At 62.6% G+C, this 17,145-nt stretch overlaps 1 protein-coding gene across 2 annotated transcripts; it reads right to left on the bottom strand.

Annotated features, from left to right (window-relative positions):
- ZBTB7B (zinc finger and BTB domain containing 7B) lies at positions 1 to 15,652 on the bottom strand. 2 transcript variants are annotated; one of them, XM_074318606.1, is made up of 4 exons: positions 15,619 to 15,652; positions 15,363 to 15,461; positions 2,629 to 3,782; positions 1 to 2,287 (listed from the first exon to the last, which is right to left on the bottom strand). In XM_074318606.1, exons 3-4 carry the CDS (start codon positions 3,774 to 3,776, stop codon positions 1,822 to 1,824), a joined length of 1,614 nt encoding a protein of 537 aa, XP_074174707.1. In that variant the 5' UTR covers positions 3,777 to 3,782; positions 15,363 to 15,461; positions 15,619 to 15,652; the 3' UTR covers positions 1 to 1,821. The 2 variants fall into 2 exon arrangements, with proteins under 2 accessions (XP_074174707.1, XP_074174708.1); XM_074318607.1 differs by lacking the exons at positions 15,363 to 15,461; positions 15,619 to 15,652 and adding an exon at positions 9,319 to 9,998.
- Positions 15,653 to 17,145: the final 1,493 nt, after the last annotated feature.

Genomic DNA, 17,145 nt, shown 5'->3' with positions numbered 1-17,145 from the left:
TGAATCTTAAATTATTATTATTTCTTCCTGTCGTTTACACCCAAGGTGGGGGGGGTCGGGGAGAGGAACGGGAGAGGGGGGATTGCCTCCCCCCCTAAGGCACTGAGTGGAGAAGCCGCGAGGGGAGGGGGGAGGCCACATTGTCCTCGCTCCCTGGGGCTAGGCCCCGGATTTCCCCAGCCCTGGGCTCCCCCAACACCTGAAATGCTAAGATGAGGCCCAGGGCAACCCGACCTCCCCCTACCCCAATATATTACATCATCATTTTTTAAATAGATACAGGGACTGGTCCCGCTACCCCCTCCCTGTGACCCCCCCCACTATTGGGGGTATCTGGGCAGCTGTGCAAATGGGCAAGGGGTTGGATGGAGGGAGGGAGAGCACCGGGCCCCTAAACCTTCCCCTTCTAAGGAGGGGGAGGGGCCGCCAGGCCAGGGAGGGGAAATAGTGCAAGGCAGAGCCCAGGCCGCCACGGGGGTCCAGCACCCAGCGAGGAAGGGGAGGGGGAGATACCCCACCCCCAGCAGAATTGGGTAGTTAAAAATTTGAAACTAGATTCCAATGAGACCAAGAGAAGAGGCTATGTACAGAAAGGGGCAGATTCGATCTTAGAAGAGGGAGGGGATTATTCTCCCCGTTCTGAATGGTGCCTGGCTGGCAGAGCTCTGGGAAAAGGGTCCCTTTCCCACAGCTCCGCAGCCCGCTTTCCCAGCGGCCCCCAAGAGTTGTGTGCCCTCCTTGGCAAGGGGGCCCAGCTCTTCAGCTGGGTGATTGAGGTGACAAAGGCCAAGTGGCCGCCGGGGGCGCTCGCCCGCGCGGGGCATGGCCACCAGATGGCGCCGGCTCGCCCGCTCTCCGCAAGGCACCCCCAACCCCTCACCCCGTCCCACACCCTGTGCCGCGCCAGCCCGGGGGCGGCGTGAGTCAGGGGCGGCAGCGGTGGTGGCGGCTCCGGCTCGCACCTGGGCGGGGAAGAGGTGGGGAGGAGAAGAGGGTAGGACGCCGCCCAGCCCGCCCTGCCCTCTGGCCCCGGGGAGGGAGCGGCGGGAACAAGACATTCCCTGCCCGGGGACGCGGGAGGGGAGGGGGAGGGCCAGGGAGGAGACGGGCGAGCGGCACCCCTAGCTGGGCGGGGCCCCTCCCGCTGCCCCCAGGGGCAGGCGAGCCAATCAGGCCACCCCGCCCCCTTCTCCAGGACCCCATGACTCAGCGCTGGGAGCAGGGCGGAGGGGGACTGGGATGGCTCCTTCCTTACAGGCCCAGTCCCCTGGTCATTCAAGCTTCTTCTACCTTGCTTTCCCCCACCTACCCTTCCTTTGCCGGCCCCCCTTTGCATAATTCACTTCCAGGAAAAGGGAACAGAAACCAGGAAGGAGGGGTCTCGGAAGGGAGGGGCAGTCCTTCACCCCCTTACACAGCCAAAACCCCAAGGGGCATGGGGGCAGGGCAAGGCTTTGGTCCCAAGCCCCGCACCCCCTAGAAACCCGCATAGCCGAAGAGGGGCCCCACAAATCAGAAATACATTATTGCTTCTACTCCCCAGGAGCAGCTGGGAAGAGGGACCCCACCTTTACAATAGAGCTGTAAATATGTACATAATATATGGATCACTCCTTGGGAGAGCACCCCAATTTGGGGAGCCTCTGCCCCAAAACCTTCTCAGCTGGGCACTGGAATGAGGGCTCTGGGGAGAAAGGGCTGATTTCTGATGCCAGGGAGGCTCAGTGCCCCCGCCCCGGCTCTGTCTGTCCTGTGCGCTCCCACCGCTTGGCATGGGCGGCCCTGGCCTTGTGCTGCGCCAGCCTGGCCACTCGTCCCTCTTTAAGAGGACTCCATGGCACCTTCGGCCTGAGGCGTGGTGGGTGCCCCCTCTTCCTCGTCGTCATCGGGAGGCCCCGGGGTGGAGACCGGGGGCCCGGTGGGGGCTGACTGCTCCCAGAATCGAGCCAGAGAGAGGCGGAAGGTGTCCAAGTGGCCATTGGAGAGGTCGAGGCCGGCGGGGGACTGGGTGGCGGCGGAGGGCGGCGGGTAGTGCGGCGGCGCATCGTCCTTGCGGCGCCGCCGGGTGCGCACCTCCAGGCAGTTCTGGCCCTTGAGGTGGCGCTGCAGGTGGTCCTCCTTGGCGAAAGCCTTGTGGCACAGGTGGCACTCATAGGGCCGGTCCCCCGTGTGCAGGTGCATGTGGTTCTTGAGGTCGTAGCTGTGCAGGAAGCGGGCTGGGCAGTGCGAGCACGAGTAGGGGCGCTCTCCCGTGTGCTTCCGCATGTGGATTTTCAGCTTGTCATTCCTGGCATGGCAAGGGCAGGGGGAAAGGGACGATCAGGACGGGGTCCTGGGCTCCCGCCACCAGGATCCCAGGCCTTATCCCACTCCTGACCCTCACCATTTGTGTCCCCATATTGCTCTGGAATACCCTTGCTGATTGTGCCCAGCAGAGCCTTCTTGGACACCAACTCTTCCATGTCCAGATGACCCCCACGCCCCACCCCAGTGACTTCCTTTCTCCTGGTCTCTCCTCTCTCTACTAACACCCCCCCACACCCTCCAGGATCACCTACCTCCCCACCTCAGGTCTCATAACCCCCCCATGACATGGCCCCCACCGCGTCCCTGCCCCGCTGTGCTCACCGGGTGAAGCGGACGCCGCAGACCTCACAGGCAAAGGGCTTCTCGCCCGTATGGGTCCTCATGTGGCGCGGCAGCTTGCCCGCCCCGTGGATAATCTTATGGCAGACGGGGCACTCCTGGGGCATCTGGGAGCGGCGTTTGCGCACCAGCTTGTCTTGGCCGTCCAGGCCTGGTGCCAGGGCGTCCTGGTGCAGGGAACTTAGGTAGGCCATCAGGTCAGGGTCGATGGCGTCCTCATCTGAGCCCAGCTCCTCTGGGGACAGCGGGGGCCCGCCGCCTTGCGCCAGCCCGTAGGCCGGGGGGTATACCAGCTCCTCCTCCTCTTCCTCACCTTCATAGGGCTCGTAGGTCACGGCTCCCTCAGGGGGGGAGGCAGTCCCTGTGCGAGGGCTGCAGCTGTCTCCCAGCCCACTGCTGCCCACTCTGCCTGCCACGTCCTCCTCCTCGTAAGCCAAGGGATGGGTGAGTGCTGTGGGCCCCTCGGGTACTAGGTGGTTCGGCCGGGCCCCCTTGGTCTGCAGGAAAGCTTTTCGAGGCTTTCGGCTCCGGCGGGCCACAGGCCGCGGTGGTGGTGGTGGTGGTGGTTGTGGGAGGGGCACCTGTGGAGGGCTGTCGTCACCATTGGGAACTCCAGAGGCTGTGGCTGTGGCGAAGGCCTCCAGGTACTGGCGGGCTCGCTCACAGTCATCCTCGTCCGGGCTGGGGGCTTCTAGGCCACTGCCCTGCAGAATCTCCATGCAGGCAGCGATGACACACGGGATCTCCAGCAGCTGGGCAGCCTGCAGCACCGCGGGCATGTTGGCACTGCTGGTGGTCAGTGTGGCTGTGTAGGCAAACTCGAGCAGGGCCCCCAGAGCCTCCGGCCCCACAAAGTCCAGCTCGCACACACCAGCCCCTGCTCCCCCAGCGGCAGTCCCGCCGCCTGCAGTGCCCATGACTGCTCCGCCACCGCCCTCGGTGAAGAGCTTCTTGAAGTAGTGGCTGCAGGCAGCCAGCACAGCGCGGTGGGTGCGGTATTCCAGGCCCTGTGTCCGGATGGTGAGGTCACAGAGGTGGCCCAGCTGGCGCTGCTCGTTGAGGCAGCTCAAGAGCTCACTGCTGTGGTCTGGGAATGGAATCCCAATCAGGTCGTCCTCTGGGCTCCCCATCTTCTCCTGCAAGGTCAAGTAAAGGGGAAGGTTAAGAGCGCTCGGCCCTGCAAGGGGGTCCAGGGAAGGAGAAGCAACCGTGGCCAAGGCTCATTGACGGCTGCGACATGCCAGATAGTCCTGGAAGCGTTTTGCACCCATTACTTTTCCACAACCCTCAGAAGGGACGTTTATCATCCATTTCACAGACAAGGAACCTGAGGCACAGACGGGAAGTGACTTTCCAAGCTCAGTGCAGCACCGGCTCAAGCCCAGGCAGTGGGCCGAGTGCCTCACCGCTGTGTACTGTGCAGCCTTGGGGAGGGCAGGAGCCCTGGACCTTCTCGAAGTCCTTGCCCGGGTCCCATCCCCCATCCCTTGGAAGAAGCTGTGGCCTGGGGCAGAGGATGCCTGAGTCCTGGTTCAGGCTTCATGAAGAATTGGCGGAAGGACTCTAGGTGGCTCTGGCAGTTGGCCTCAGTCATCTGAAAAGTGGGGTAGCTAATGGAAGGTCTGCACAGCCCAGAGAGAGGCCAGTGACGTTTCAGATTCACGCTGGACCAAGGTCGGCGGGAGGCGTGGTCAGGTGCTCTGACTGAGTTATGGCCCTCAAGTACTTGGGTGCACCCTAAAACACTATGGCAACCAGGAGAGGCAGCTTCTCGGCCCCTCTCCCACCACCCAAAATGCATCTCCCCTTCTAGGTGCCCGCTTCTAGAAGCCAAAAGGGAAACACAGGTCCCAGCATTCCCCCTCACACCCTCCCCTCCCCCACAAGGCCAAGGAGCAGCCTCGCTTTGCCTCTGCCTTTGCTGGGGTGTCGCTGGCTGGCGAGGGTGCTTCCTGCCCCGCACAGATAAGCATCGTTCCCGCCCCTCCCCCACTGCCAATAGGCCAAGTTCCAGTCCCACCCCTCTCCACCTCTGCTACCACCACCACCACCTCTCCCTCCCCATTCCTGGCCAGTTAGGAGAGCCCCCTCTCTCCAGAGCGCCACCTTCCAACCTCTACGCTTTCCCTCCAAGGCACAGCGGCAGAAGACGTAGAGCTGCCAGCAATCCCAAGGCTGAGTCTGGCCTGGAGGTGGGGAGATCTGCTTCAGGTCCTGGCTTTGCTACTCGCTTGCTGAATGACCTTGGGCAAGTCATTTTTCTCTGTGCTTCCATCTCCTTAGATGTACAAGGAGGGGGTGGGAGTGGAAGCCCCAAGGGCTCAAGCCCTTTGGCCCTGACATTTGGTGGATCTGGAGCAACTGGAGACAGAGTTGGGGCCTGAAAAGAGTTGGGCTCTGGAATCAGCCCAGCTTGAGTTTGAATCCTCATTCCGCGCTGACTAGCTGTGACCTCAAACAAGTGATTCAATCTCTGGACCTCCTTGCTCATCTCTAACATGGGGATAACTCCCCCTGACTCCTAGGGTGGTGGGAACTGAGTTAAATGAGACCAAGTGTGGCCCAGTGCCTGACACACAGCAGGGGCTCAATAAATGTTCTGGCCTTGGGAGGGAGAAGCAAGGCCTCACCTGAGGGCAGGTTCCACTGTACAGGTGGCCTCTGCTGGGAAAACTACTTGGGGACAGGTCTGCCTCCCTCCCTCACATCACCCCTAGGGAGTCAGGTTACTATTAGCTACATGACCTTGGACAAGTCACTTCCTTTCCCGAGGAGGCCTGTTTCCTCCATCTATAAGATTAAAGACTGACCTAGATGACCCTTAGGACAAGTCCCACTGACATTTTGACAGTGTCTTCTCTGCTATTCTCAACAGCTGCTCAGCCCTGGCCACTGATGGGGAAAGGTATTTTGGGGGGGTTGGTAGAGGGCCACAAGTTTCCTCTTTAAGACACAAGGACGCATTGTCTCTGTGCCTCCCTGCCTTCCACCTTCGTTGCAATGCCAGGGCTGCTGCACGGAAGCCTTGACTGAGCAGCACCTTCACAAGCTTTGCTTGGAAGCCACACCTATGAACCCTTAGAATAGCCCACCCATCCCCACCTTAAGTCCCCAAATCACTTCTCTCCCTGGGGGCCAAGCAGTGTGGGTGTTCTCCCAGTTCCTTTTGGTTCTCCCACCTGCACTTTACAAATAGTATAAGTGGCAAATGGCTCCAGGACTCAGGAACAAACAGAAACGCGGTGGGCAGCAGCAGCAGCGCAGTGGCCACTTAAGCAGCAGTGGGCACCCTCCTGGGACCAAGCCGATCCTGTCCCTCCAGAAGGGGATGGGTGGGGCTGTCCTCGCTGCCCATTGGCCAGGAGCTGGGCACCCGCAGGCACGTGGCTCACCCCATCCCTCTCCCTCCTTTCCTCCCCACCCTACCCATTCCTGCTGCTAAGCCCGCCTTGTTTCTCCCACCCCAGGGCCAGTCAGTCTCTGTGGCAACTTGGTGTGGTGGGGACGCTGATTGGCTGACCCTGCTGTCAGGTCACAGGCTCAGGCTGGTTCACCACCCAACTCACACCGGGCTTGGGCAAGGGTGGGTGTTTAACCCCTTAGGCCCGACTCCAATGCCCATGGCCATGAGGTAACAATGAAGGAGGGGAGAGGCAGAGGACACACGTGGGAAGGGTAGGTATTCATACGGTTCTCTAGCTTCTGGGAAACTCCCCCAGCCCTTACCCAGGGCTCTGGCACCCATGCCAACTTAGGTGCCACCTGGAACTATGCTGGTGCCAACCAGGCCAAGGGGGCACTCCTATCCCCATCTTCTGGGAGGGGTGGGTGGGGTGGAGGCCTCCCCTTCTTTCTGCCAGGGTGGGGCACTGGTGCCAGGATGCCCACCCCATCTTGGGCACCCTTCCCACCTCTGCATCCCAGAGGGCCCAGCCCCCTGACGCCCCATGAGGGCGGCCCATCCCCACCCAGCCTGGCATGCCCCCTCTTGCTAAGACCTCGTGGGCATGGGCGTGTGTGGTGGCTGGGGGGGCAGCTGTGCCAGGGAACCAGGCGAGGTCTGTTTGGTCTGTTTGCCTGGTAGGGGGAAGAACTGGGGCCCCGCCCCATCACTCCCCCCTTTCCCGCCACCCCCCCAGGCTCCCCTCACTGTCAGGCCTGCTAGACCGGCCAAGCCAGTGGGCAGCTCTCTTGAAACTGGGCCCTGAGTCAAGCCTGCCCCATCTTTGGTGGGGGGAAGACTTTGGGGTAAGAAAGGTGGAAGGCGGGCAAAGGAGGGAACCCCTATCACCTACCCCTCAGTGCCCAAGGACACCTGCCAGGGTGTGTCCACCACCAAGAAACCAAAAGGTAGAGGGCACTGGCCTGGCTTGGAAAGGAAAGGAGGCTGGAACTCTTTCCAGGGCTGACCTCAGGCAGTGTCCAGTGCAGGGCTGGGGGCACCAGGGCCAACACTGCTGGCTCGAGCCAGCTGAAGAGCAGGGATACGAGGCCCTGAACAGGGCGGCTGAGTAAAGCTGGCCCCCCTTCCCCACACCCTGGGGATTAGGGGAGTGAGGCTTAGTGTGGGGGGCAGCAGGCGGAACCAGGATTAGCAGCGGAGAAAATAGATATGGGCCTGAGACACAGGCACACAGAGCCCCCCCACCCCAGCTCTAAGGCCCCCACCTCCAGCCTCTGCCAGGGAGCCTGAGAGGGGCCTGGCCAGGCTTCTCCAGGTGCAGCGGCTTGGGACCAGGCTGTGACATCCTCCTGCCAGGAGTGATGGAGAGACCTGGGGCTCTTCCTGGTGCCCCCCCACCTTGGCTAGTCACCTCCCCCTTACTTCTTTCTCCTTTCTATCCCCCAACTCCCACCCCAACTCCAGCCTCAGGTTCTCTTCCTGTTTTTTTGGAGCTAAGTTTGCACGAAGCCAGGGCTTTGGCCTGTGGCTGGACCAGGGGGGTGGGGAAATAGGACAGCCAGTCCAAAGTCCTCAGGGACCCAGGAATCCTAGTTCCCCAGCTTCTCTCACCCCTTCCCAGGGCCTCTGGGGCCCAGGGGCTGAAGCCATCTGGACTGGCCAGTTGGGAAGGCAGGGTAAGGGGCTGAGGTGTATCCCCTGGCGGGTTGGAAGGGCTTCGCAGGAGAGGCCCTCTGCCCAGGGATGCCCAAGTCATTTACGGAGCCCTCCTTCCCCACTCCAGCCCCTCCAAAGCTAGTGCATGACTTCCCCATCCCCCATATGCCGCTTCCCCCCTCCTAACCTCACCACCCCCAGCACTCACACTTCCTGGGGGCCTAGGCGGGGAAGAGAGGGGAAGAGAGACCGCAAGCCACGAAGGGGGAAGGAGGCAGGGGAGCTGGCTGCTTCCCGGTGCTGTGGGGGTTAAGCCTCGCCTCCCTCAAAATCCCCAATTCCTGGTACCGGGACTCCTGACATGAGAGAGACCTGTGTTCCCCACATTTTCTTTCCATGATACCAGCCCGTGCCCACTGCCTCTTGGGCTGCCTCAGGAACTCAGGGAGATAAAAGATGGCGGAAGAAGGAATGGGGGCACCTCTCTCTTCCCTAGCTTCCCCGCCTTTACGTTGGGGTACCCTGACCCATCAGACACTCTCCACTGTGGGCCCCTTTTCTTGGCCTCCTCTTCTGTCCCCTTAGTGCCTTCTCTGACCCTTGTCCCCGCTCCGCCATCACCCTAGGCTTTCCCTCCTTTGGCCTTTGCCAGGCTTCTGCCTCCTTTACCACATCTGTGCCCGCGGCCTCCCAGGAACCAGCCCTACCTCTCCTTTCTTCTCCCTTCCAGTTCTCTCTCTCAAGCCTCTCCCACTTCCTCCATTTAGCCTGACTCCAAGCATCCCTCCTCTTCTCACTGGGCACACTTGGTATAGAGAGAGGCAGAGGAATTAAATCAAAGAGGCTGGTCTGCCCTCCAAGGCCCAGTCTTGCCACGGGATGACTGCATTTCGGGTACCCATGCCCCCCTTCCGGATGATGCACAGAACCAAAATTTGGGGGCCAGTTGGGGAGGGTGAGTGGTGGGGTACGGTGAGAGCGGATGTGGGGTGGGGTGGGGGGGACAGCTTAGGCCTCTCTGCCTGTCAGAGTTTCCAGCCCTGGAACTGGTGGATTTTCCCCGGAGGGTGCCCACCCTCGGCCAGGCAACTGTGCACTTGGCTAGACCCTGGCCATCAGGGTTCCCAGCGGGGTCTGCCTGGGATTGCCAGCTCCCCTTAGGGCCTAAGGAGACGGCACAAGGTGCCAGGGTCTGCCCTGTGCCCACCCCCTCCCCCCCGCCTAGTGTCTCCAGCTGGGTAACCGAGCCGGCTGGTAACCCCACACCCGCCAAGCCGACAGCAGAAACCTGAGCCCCCCAGCCCCAGAGGACACCCCAGCCCGATCCCCGGAGCCCGGCTCCCTGCCAGCCTGTCCAACCTTCTGTCCTGGCCCAGCAATCCCGCGGCTCCTGTAGGCCCCTTCCTCTGCTCTGCTGTCCTCGTGGGGCCCCTAGACACTGAAGCTTCCCCACACTCCAGGTCCTCAGAACCTTAGATCCCTAAACCCCCCCAGTGAGGTCTGGACACCCTCTTCCTAGCCTGTTTTTCAGTCCGTCTCTGACCCTTGGCTAATTCTAGGCCTCCAAACCTCCCCTGGGGCCTGATCTCTCAAGCCAGAGCGGGCCTACTCACCTGAACGCTGAGGGGCCTCGCCGGTAACTCCTCTTCGCCCCTGGGGGGAGCAGGTTGGGAGGGGTGGGGGAGGGCCTGGCTGGGGGGTAGGTAGGGTGGCTGTTCCCCGCTCCAGCTCCCTCCTTCAAAGGGGCCGCCCACGACCTGGCCCAGCCCCTCCCCCCTAGAGCCTTAACCCTCTGGGTGCTGTCCCCCCTCCCCCCAGCTTGGAGGGAGGGGTTACCAGAGGGCTGGCAGCGTGGGAGGGGGCCTAGACTCTCTGCCTGTGGTGCCTGAAGCCCCAGCTGTACCCACCCCCGCCTGTCCTCACTCAGTCCTAAAAGGGGAAAAAGGTGAGCGGGAGGAAAGGTAGGAGCGAGGACAGTCCAGGAGGACAGAGGTGAGAAGGAGCAATGGGAGAGGCTGCTGGAGGTGGGACCAGGAGAAGGAAGAAGGGAGGGGAAGGGACAGGAGGCGGCAGTGGCCAGAAGAGGGAGGAGGGGAACCCTGGACAGTCAGTGCCAGGGGTGACAGGTGCCCAGATCCCAGCCCCTCAGGGCATGTGGTGTGACAGGGGACCACAGGGAGGCCCTCCAGACCCCAGTAGGCCCTTCAGCCCCCCTGGGAGCTGGCCGAATTCTCCCCACCCTGTACTGGGCCGGGGCCCTCAGGGGCTGGGCAAGGCAGCACCCCGCCCTCCCCATGCCTCACCCCAAACCCACTCACATACCACAGTTCCTTGCTTGGGCACCAGCCCCTGCCAACCAGGCCAGGGGGCAACACTCATGCCAGCCCCCAATGGCCAGGGGGGTCAGGGGGACAGAGCGGCCTGAGGGGAGTGGGCAGATGGGGGGAGCTGTGGGCACCGAAAGAGGAAGGAGCCGGGAGGGGGCATCTGCTGGGAAGCGCCTAGCCCCACCCCTTGCGCAAGCTGCTGCCACCCTGGCCGGTTGGGTGGGACCCGCCTGGGCCTGAGGGGCAACTCAGGAGAGCTCTGAGCCCAGAGATGGGTGGGCCATCATGTTCCACTTAAACAACTCCTGGGGTCTCTTCCTCCTGGAATGAGGGGCACCCTCGTGTCCTCCACACATTAGGCCATCTCAAGTCCTGCTGGGTTGGGGGGGACTACAGGAATGCCCCCCGAAATATCCCCTCCCCTTTCCCCCCAACAGCTGCTGGCTCAATGCCGCTGGCCTGCTGCCCCTCACCAGCTCCCGGCCCGGTTGGCACCTACCCACCAGGATGCTGGCAGTCGTGCCCTCCTCTCCCTCCTACCCCCCTGCTCCCAGTGCCCCATGCCAACTGTGGGCCTGGGGTGGGGGAGGGTCACCCCTGTGCCTTGGTGCCAGCCAGGCGGGCCCAGGCCCCTGGGTCCGACAGATAAGGCCCAAGACCCTGTTCTCAAGCCGTCTCATCAAGAGGCAGTGCATGGGCCAGGGCCACACAGAGAGGCCGGGAGGCTGGGGACGGACAGCCCAATGAGCAGTTATGGAAGGCTCCACTCCCCAAGGTGGAGACCAGTGTGTCTCTCTGCCACCAGGCGCCAGCCTCCCAGCATTCCCCCTGCCCAAGCAAATGCTTGGGCACCAAAGTCCCTGCAATTCCTGAGAGCCCTAGTGCCCGCAGCCTGCAAGGGAGTGGGGTGGGGCTGCTGTCTGCCCTTTGATCCCCATAAAGGAGGGAACCAGCCTAGAGGGCAGGGGGCAGGGAGGGAGTCCATGGGGCCCCTCCATTTCACCACTGCCAGGGGCAGCAGGGCAGGGTGTGGGCATCTCTTGGGTGGGGCCCTAAGACAAGAATGGGTAGCATGTCTCAGCAGGGGGGATGGATGTCAATCATGGGTACATGGTATCACAGGGGAACAGGACGGTGAGAACCAGGTGGGGGGATTCAGAGGGTACCTGTGTTCCAGTTCATCCCAGTCCTGGCTTTTACTCCCATCCAGAAACATTTCCAGACTTCACCAAATTGAGAGATCAAGGACTACAACTCCCAGTATGCACCACAATTGCTTTGCATGTACCTTGGGAGTTGTAGTTCCCTTGAGAAGCCTTGTGCTCTTCTTTTCCCCAGAGCCTTGCTGATGGGGTGGCGAAGGCAGAGCAGAGGACTTAGTCACGAATCTCCAAGGGGACAGTGTTTAGAAGGGGTAAAAGGCTAGGAGGTCCATGGGGGGAGAGGACCCCTGCTCCCAGGCAAAGGGGGAGGAAAGGAGGAAGGAAGGAGGAGAGGATGTCTGTTGAAAGGGGCATATGGGTGGGGAGGAGTGGGGGGGGGGGCGGTGGAAACAGGAAGGAAACTGAAGCCAGAAACATGAGGTCGAAAGCAAGGGCCTGGTGGAGCCCCACTCCGAGGCCGGGCAGGGACTGGGAAGGCATTTCCCCCTGCCATTCTGGTGGCCTGGGGACGCATAAGAGGAATTAGTGAAGCCAAGCGATAGCAAACTGGTGTCTGTTGGGGGGGGTCACTGGCTCAGTTTGCTTGCCAGCAGCCCTCTTTTGCTAGGGCACCCTAACCCCTGGGTCTGGCCTAGGTGTTTGCTGGCTGGGGAGCTCTGATGGTTGATTTGATTCTGGGATGCTAGCAAGCAGAGGAAGGGGTTGGGGGAGGTCAGGACCAGGCCTAAGGGGAGTTGGGTGGGGGAAGGTATGTGTAGGGTTAGGCCCAGGTGTGAGGTCAAGGAATAGTGCTGACAAATGAGGACACTGTCCTCCAGGGCCACAGCCATGGCAGCTGGGAGGCCTCAGTGACGAGAGGGCTGAGATGCCAAGGCCACCAGCCTCCCACCCACCCCGGTGCCGTGGGACAGAAGGAAGAGGGCAGCCCTCTTTGGTCTCCCTGTGGAATTTGCTAAGGGGAGTTTCCCCCTGTGCCAGTCAGCCTACGAACATTAAAGATGGCAACTCGGGGCCAGATGGCAGCTGGGTGCCTTTCCTTAGTGGGGGTGGAAGTCAGAAGTGGGCTTTGAGGCCACTTTCCCTGGGCTCCCCAAGGCTCTGGGGCAGATGCTTACAGGCCTCGGCCAAGATTTGCCAACACCTGAGTCTGGCTGGGTGGGGGGGTCTTTCTCGCCCCTCCAACGCCCCTGACGGTGGACTACAGTAGCTCTAACCCCTTCCCCACAGTCCCCCAGGCCCGCCTTGGCGCCTGGCCGCCTGTGTGTTGGCAGGACTGGGGGTGGGGGGGCGGCGAGGCAACTTCAAACTGTCCGGGCAAAACGTCAAGTTTACTCACGAGTTTACTCAGCAGAAGGAGGGGGAAGAGGCCAGGGCAGGCACACCCCATGCCAGGGTCCTATCCGTCCCCACCTTCCTCCCCCACCCTCCTCTTCAGCCCTAGGCCAAAACAGGCATAGGCCCTAAGGCCTGGTGGCAGGGCAGTCTTAACTCTTAGCAGGTCAGGGAACCAAGCAGGCCAGAGGCAGGAAGCCCCGAAGCAGGCCCAGAGCGTCTATCAGAGGGCCGTGCCCTGTCTGCAGTCCATTCACTACCCATCTTGGGGCCTCGGCCTTGGGCCTGAACTGGGTCTCTCAGCCATCAAGGAGGAGGCAGTACCAGGCCAGGCCTCCTCCACCTGAGCAGTCCCCGAGGCGGTGACTTCTGACCCCAAATGCCCAGTCCTAGGCTGTGCCTCAGACAGCATGATGCCAGAAGGCAGCCATAGGATCAGGGGCTGGCTCTCTCAGCCTTGGCTTGGAATGGGGGGCCAGCACCCTATCTGACCTACTTCCCTTTCCTCCCCACCTGCTTTCATTCTCTGCTTCTCTCCCCCAGCCTTCACTGTCCCCACCTCAGAGGCGCTCCGCCCCCCATGCCCGCTGGGCCCCCCTCCCCCATCCTTCCCTAGGGTGCCAAGTGCAAGCACACAAAGGGCCCGATGGTGCATTGTTAGCCCAGCCCCCGCTGCCCGCCGCGCCCTCCCAGGGAGGGCACTAGGCCAAGGAGGAGCTGGGGGCCCTGGGTGCCAGGGGGCACCACAGGGAAGGGGGAAGAGGTCAGCACCTGTTTCTGACACTGGGGTGCATATCCGTCAGAGCTGAGTGGTGATGGGAGTGCCCTATTAGAGCAGGCCTCTCTCCTTGACACCTGAGTCTAGTGGGCACTGCCTTCTTTCTTCCCCAGAGCCCCTTTTGGGTGGCATTAACCCCTTCCTGACCCCTGTGCTAAGGCTGGGGGGTGTGGTACCCAAGGGAGAGGACAGTGTCTGAAGGTGCCAGCAGGCTGCATTGTGCCCACAGCAACCATTTAACAGAGGCACGCTGGGGGAACTGGGGTCCCGGGGGGGCCAGGGACAGGAGGCACTGACAGAGATTTCTTCTTGTTTCATCAGCTGCTCCAGGGGGAGCCCCCTGCCCTTCTCCCCAGTCACCACTAAGGAGAAACACTAACTACCACCCAAACTCAGTCAAAAATATGTCCCTCGCCAGCCCAGCACAGCACTCCTTATGCCTACTCTCCCCTCCCAGCTTGGTGCCCACTCCATGCCAGCTCTCCCAGCAGTGCCAGGCGGGTACAGGGGTGACCAAACCAGTTGGTGTGTGTGGGGGAGAAGAGACAACCCCATAATCCTCTCCGCCTTCCCCCCCACACACATACATCCTCGGGGAACTGGTGAATTCCCACCATGGTTTAACCCTCACTACCCAATCTGGCTCCCCCTGCCCCTGATAAACTGTCTCCCTCCTCCAGGAATAAGTTGGGGGAAGGGGGAATAGCTGCGCTGACTCATTCCCATCCTCAGCTGCAGCTAGGGGTCTCCAAGGCATTCGGGTGAGGGTCAATTCAAGAACGCCCTCCACCTGGCCCGGAAGCCAGGACAGCCTGCTGGTCTCCCCCTCTCCCCAGCACCCACTTCCGGTGTCCCAAACTAGGTCAGCAGCGCTCGTTTCCTGTGGGTCAGCTAGCACCCGCGCCTCTGCCCCTCCCCTGCTCCGGACCCAGGCTCCCTGCCCCCCCACCCAGGGCGCCCCGAGGTCTCACCACGTCTCAGCCGCCCTTTGATACGTGGGGGTTGTACGGGGCGGGGGGCAGGGGACCCGCCCTCTCTCCAAACACCAGCAGGGCCGGGGCGCCTGGGCAGGCACGTGTCCGGGCACAACCCGCTGCCCACGCCGGCCCCCCCCACTCCCAGCCCCCCCTCGCTCTGGCCGGGACACGTCGCTCGCTGACTTGGGGTGGGGTGGGGAGGAGAGAAAGCTGGAAATGGAAAGCAGCGCCCCCCACCCCTTTGAATGGCAGCCCTCTGCCAGCGGCGCTCACTGTAGGCTCTACAACACAGTAGCGACCCCCACTCCGGGTAGGGGCAGGTGCGCCCGCGCCGGTGGGGGCGCGGGTGGTAGGTAAAATACTTCCCAATTACCCACCCTCGCTCCCTGGTTCTGGGGGCATGAGCTGGCTTTGAAAAGGTGGCGGCGGGACTGGAGCCCGAGGAAGGGAGTGGGATCGAGGGACGACGGAGAGAGGGGTCGTTCTATGTCGCTCGGAGGTTGTCGCTGAACCCCACTACGGAAAAGAGAGCGCGGTTCTGGAAGCGCAAGAAACCGAATAGTCCAGCCGGTAACTTTCCCCCCGGCCGCCGCTCCTCCTGCGCTCCCCCCACCCCCTTGCAACTGGCCCGGGTCCAACCCACCGCGCCAGGGGGCGCGGGTGGGGGGAGCGCGTTGTCCTAGTTAGAGTCCGTCAGCGTTTCCATTCCCTCAACTCGGTCGGGTCGGGGGTCTCCCCCTAAAGTCACGAAGGAGACTGGAGGAGCGCTCAGCGCTGCCTCGCCCTCTCTCCATCCCGGAGCCGCCAGTCTGATCCCAGAAGTGCAGAGAAAGTTTCTGGGGACCCTCCGCCCCGGGTTGAGGGCAGCCGTAGTTCCTTCTCTACCTTTCCTCCCAGTTAAAATCAATTCCAAAGAGCCGGGGTATTGGGAAGGCGCTGGAAAGGGGGGGTGTGGGAATCTGGTCTGCATGCGTGTGCGTGTGTGTGGGGGGGTCCCACTTACAGGACAGACGAAGGACACTGCAGTAGTCTGGAGTCTGCGGGACCCCGAGCTGGGAGATAAAAGTGGGGTACACTCACCTTTCCGCCGCTGGGTCCGCCGGCTGGAGCAGCTGAGGCAGTGTGTAGGGAGAAGCGTGTCCCCCGCCAGGCCCGGGGGCTTGGGGCCCTGCTCCGGTCCTGGTCAGAAGGCCGCGGTCAGTCGCTCGCCGCTCTCTGCTGGGGGGCTCCTCCTCCGCAGCCCTCTGCCTCCTCCTGCCGCCCGCCCCCCCCTCGGCCGCCGAGAACCGTACATTCACCTGGCTCCCACCCGCCCCCCCCTCAGGGCCCGCCTCACCTGTCCTGCTGTCTCACCTGTCCTCCTGCTTGCTTTCCCCCCATCCCTCCCTCCCTCCCCCGCCCCTGCCACCCCCCAAACTCCCCCAAACCCTTAGCAACACCCTCTGTCACTTCCTGGTTTTTTACCCGCCCCCCCAGGCCCCCTCCCTCCGCCCAATAAGGACATAAACTTCAACCCCTTGGTCCAGCCAGTCCCTGCAGGGCGCAGATGGGTCCCACCCTCCTTTTTCGCTCCCTTCCTCCAAGCTCTTACTTTGCTTTCCGAGCCTTTCCCACCCTCCTTTTTCCTCCCTCTTTCCTTCTCTCTTTCTCCCTTCACCTGCAGCGGTCCCTCTCCCCCCTCCCTCTCCTCCTCTCTCCTCTAGCCCCTATCTCTCTCAGTCCACCTTAACTCGAGCTCCGCCCCGGACCCCCATCCAGCCCTCTGCCGCGGCTCCGCCCCGACCCTGCACTACGCCGCCCTGTCCGCTCATTGGCCTGAACACCCGCCCATCCCAAGCGGGTCCCGCCTCGCGTTTGGCCAGGGAGGGGGCGGAGCCGAGGGGCTGGCCTGAAACCTGGAGGAGGGGAAGGGGGAGGGGGTAGTGTCCGCAGCGGCCGGGGAACCGAGCACCCCCATCAAGGGCTTCCATTCCTCCCAGAGGGGTTTCTGTAGGGTCAGCACTTCGGGAGGGAAGGGTATGAGAGGTAAAAGACAGGCAAGGTGGGGTTGAGGCGAGGACTTAGGGAATTGTGGGCGCGGGGGTCCTGTGAGGGGCTATAATCAGGTCAGGGCCCCGGGAGGCAGGGGGAGGGGGAATCACCAGGCCCTCGGCTCTAGCTCCTACGCCGCACCTCACCTCCCTCAGTGGGAGCGGGGAAGTTGAGGTTGCGGGCACCCTGCGTCCCTCCCCACGCGTGACTGCGCCCCGCGGGGACGGATCGGCACCCTGGGCTAGCAGCCTCTGCGCTCCAGCCGGTGCCCGATGCGGCCTTGGCGTTGTCAGAGGGGAGGGGCCGGGATCGCGAAGGGGGAGGGGGAGGCGCGCTCGCGCTATGCTCCCCGCCTCCATCCTGCCGGTTCCCTAAGTGGAGAAACTGAGTCTCCGCGGAGGGACCTCTTGACGTGGATTCGCTCAGAGACTCAGGTGGCCTGGGTGTTTTAGGATGTGTGTATGTGTGGGTTTGGAGGGGACCAGGATCTGTACTTCAGTGCCCCCCAACTGAGGAAGGTAGCCTGTGCGGGACGCTTCCAACTGGGCCTGCAGCGCTACGTACCCTAAAGAGCCCCTCCCACTAGTGTAAAACGGAATCAAATCCGGACACCTCGGGTCAGGTTCTGCACCCCGTGGCAGGCCGGGCCGAACCGGGTCGGACTCGCTTTCTCCTCCCCAACCCCCTGCGCAGGGGGCCTCCCTCCCTTTCCAGCAGGTGGCTCCGCGGGACACCAGCTCAACCTGTTGGACCACAATGGGCGGCGCCAGGGGGGCCCTGGCCCTCACCCGGGCTGACCCGGGATCCCCGCGCAGGGGGAGGGGCGGAGTCC

Source organism: Rhinolophus sinicus, linkage group LG14, assembly GCF_036562045.2.
Source record: "Rhinolophus sinicus isolate RSC01 linkage group LG14, ASM3656204v1, whole genome shotgun sequence".
Taxonomy (NCBI): Eukaryota; Metazoa; Chordata; class Mammalia; order Chiroptera; family Rhinolophidae; genus Rhinolophus; species Rhinolophus sinicus.
This window is presented reverse-complemented; position numbering and strand designations above follow the sequence as displayed.

Coding starts and splice junctions, on each gene's coding strand:
- ZBTB7B (XM_074318606.1), bottom strand. CDS start 3,776: ATGGGGAGCCCAGAGGACGACCTGATTGGGATTCCATTCCCAGACCAC. Junction 2,288..2,628: donor TGCGGCGTCCGCTTCACCCG/GTGAGCACAGCG, acceptor TTGCCATGCCAG/GAATGACAAGCTGAAAATCC.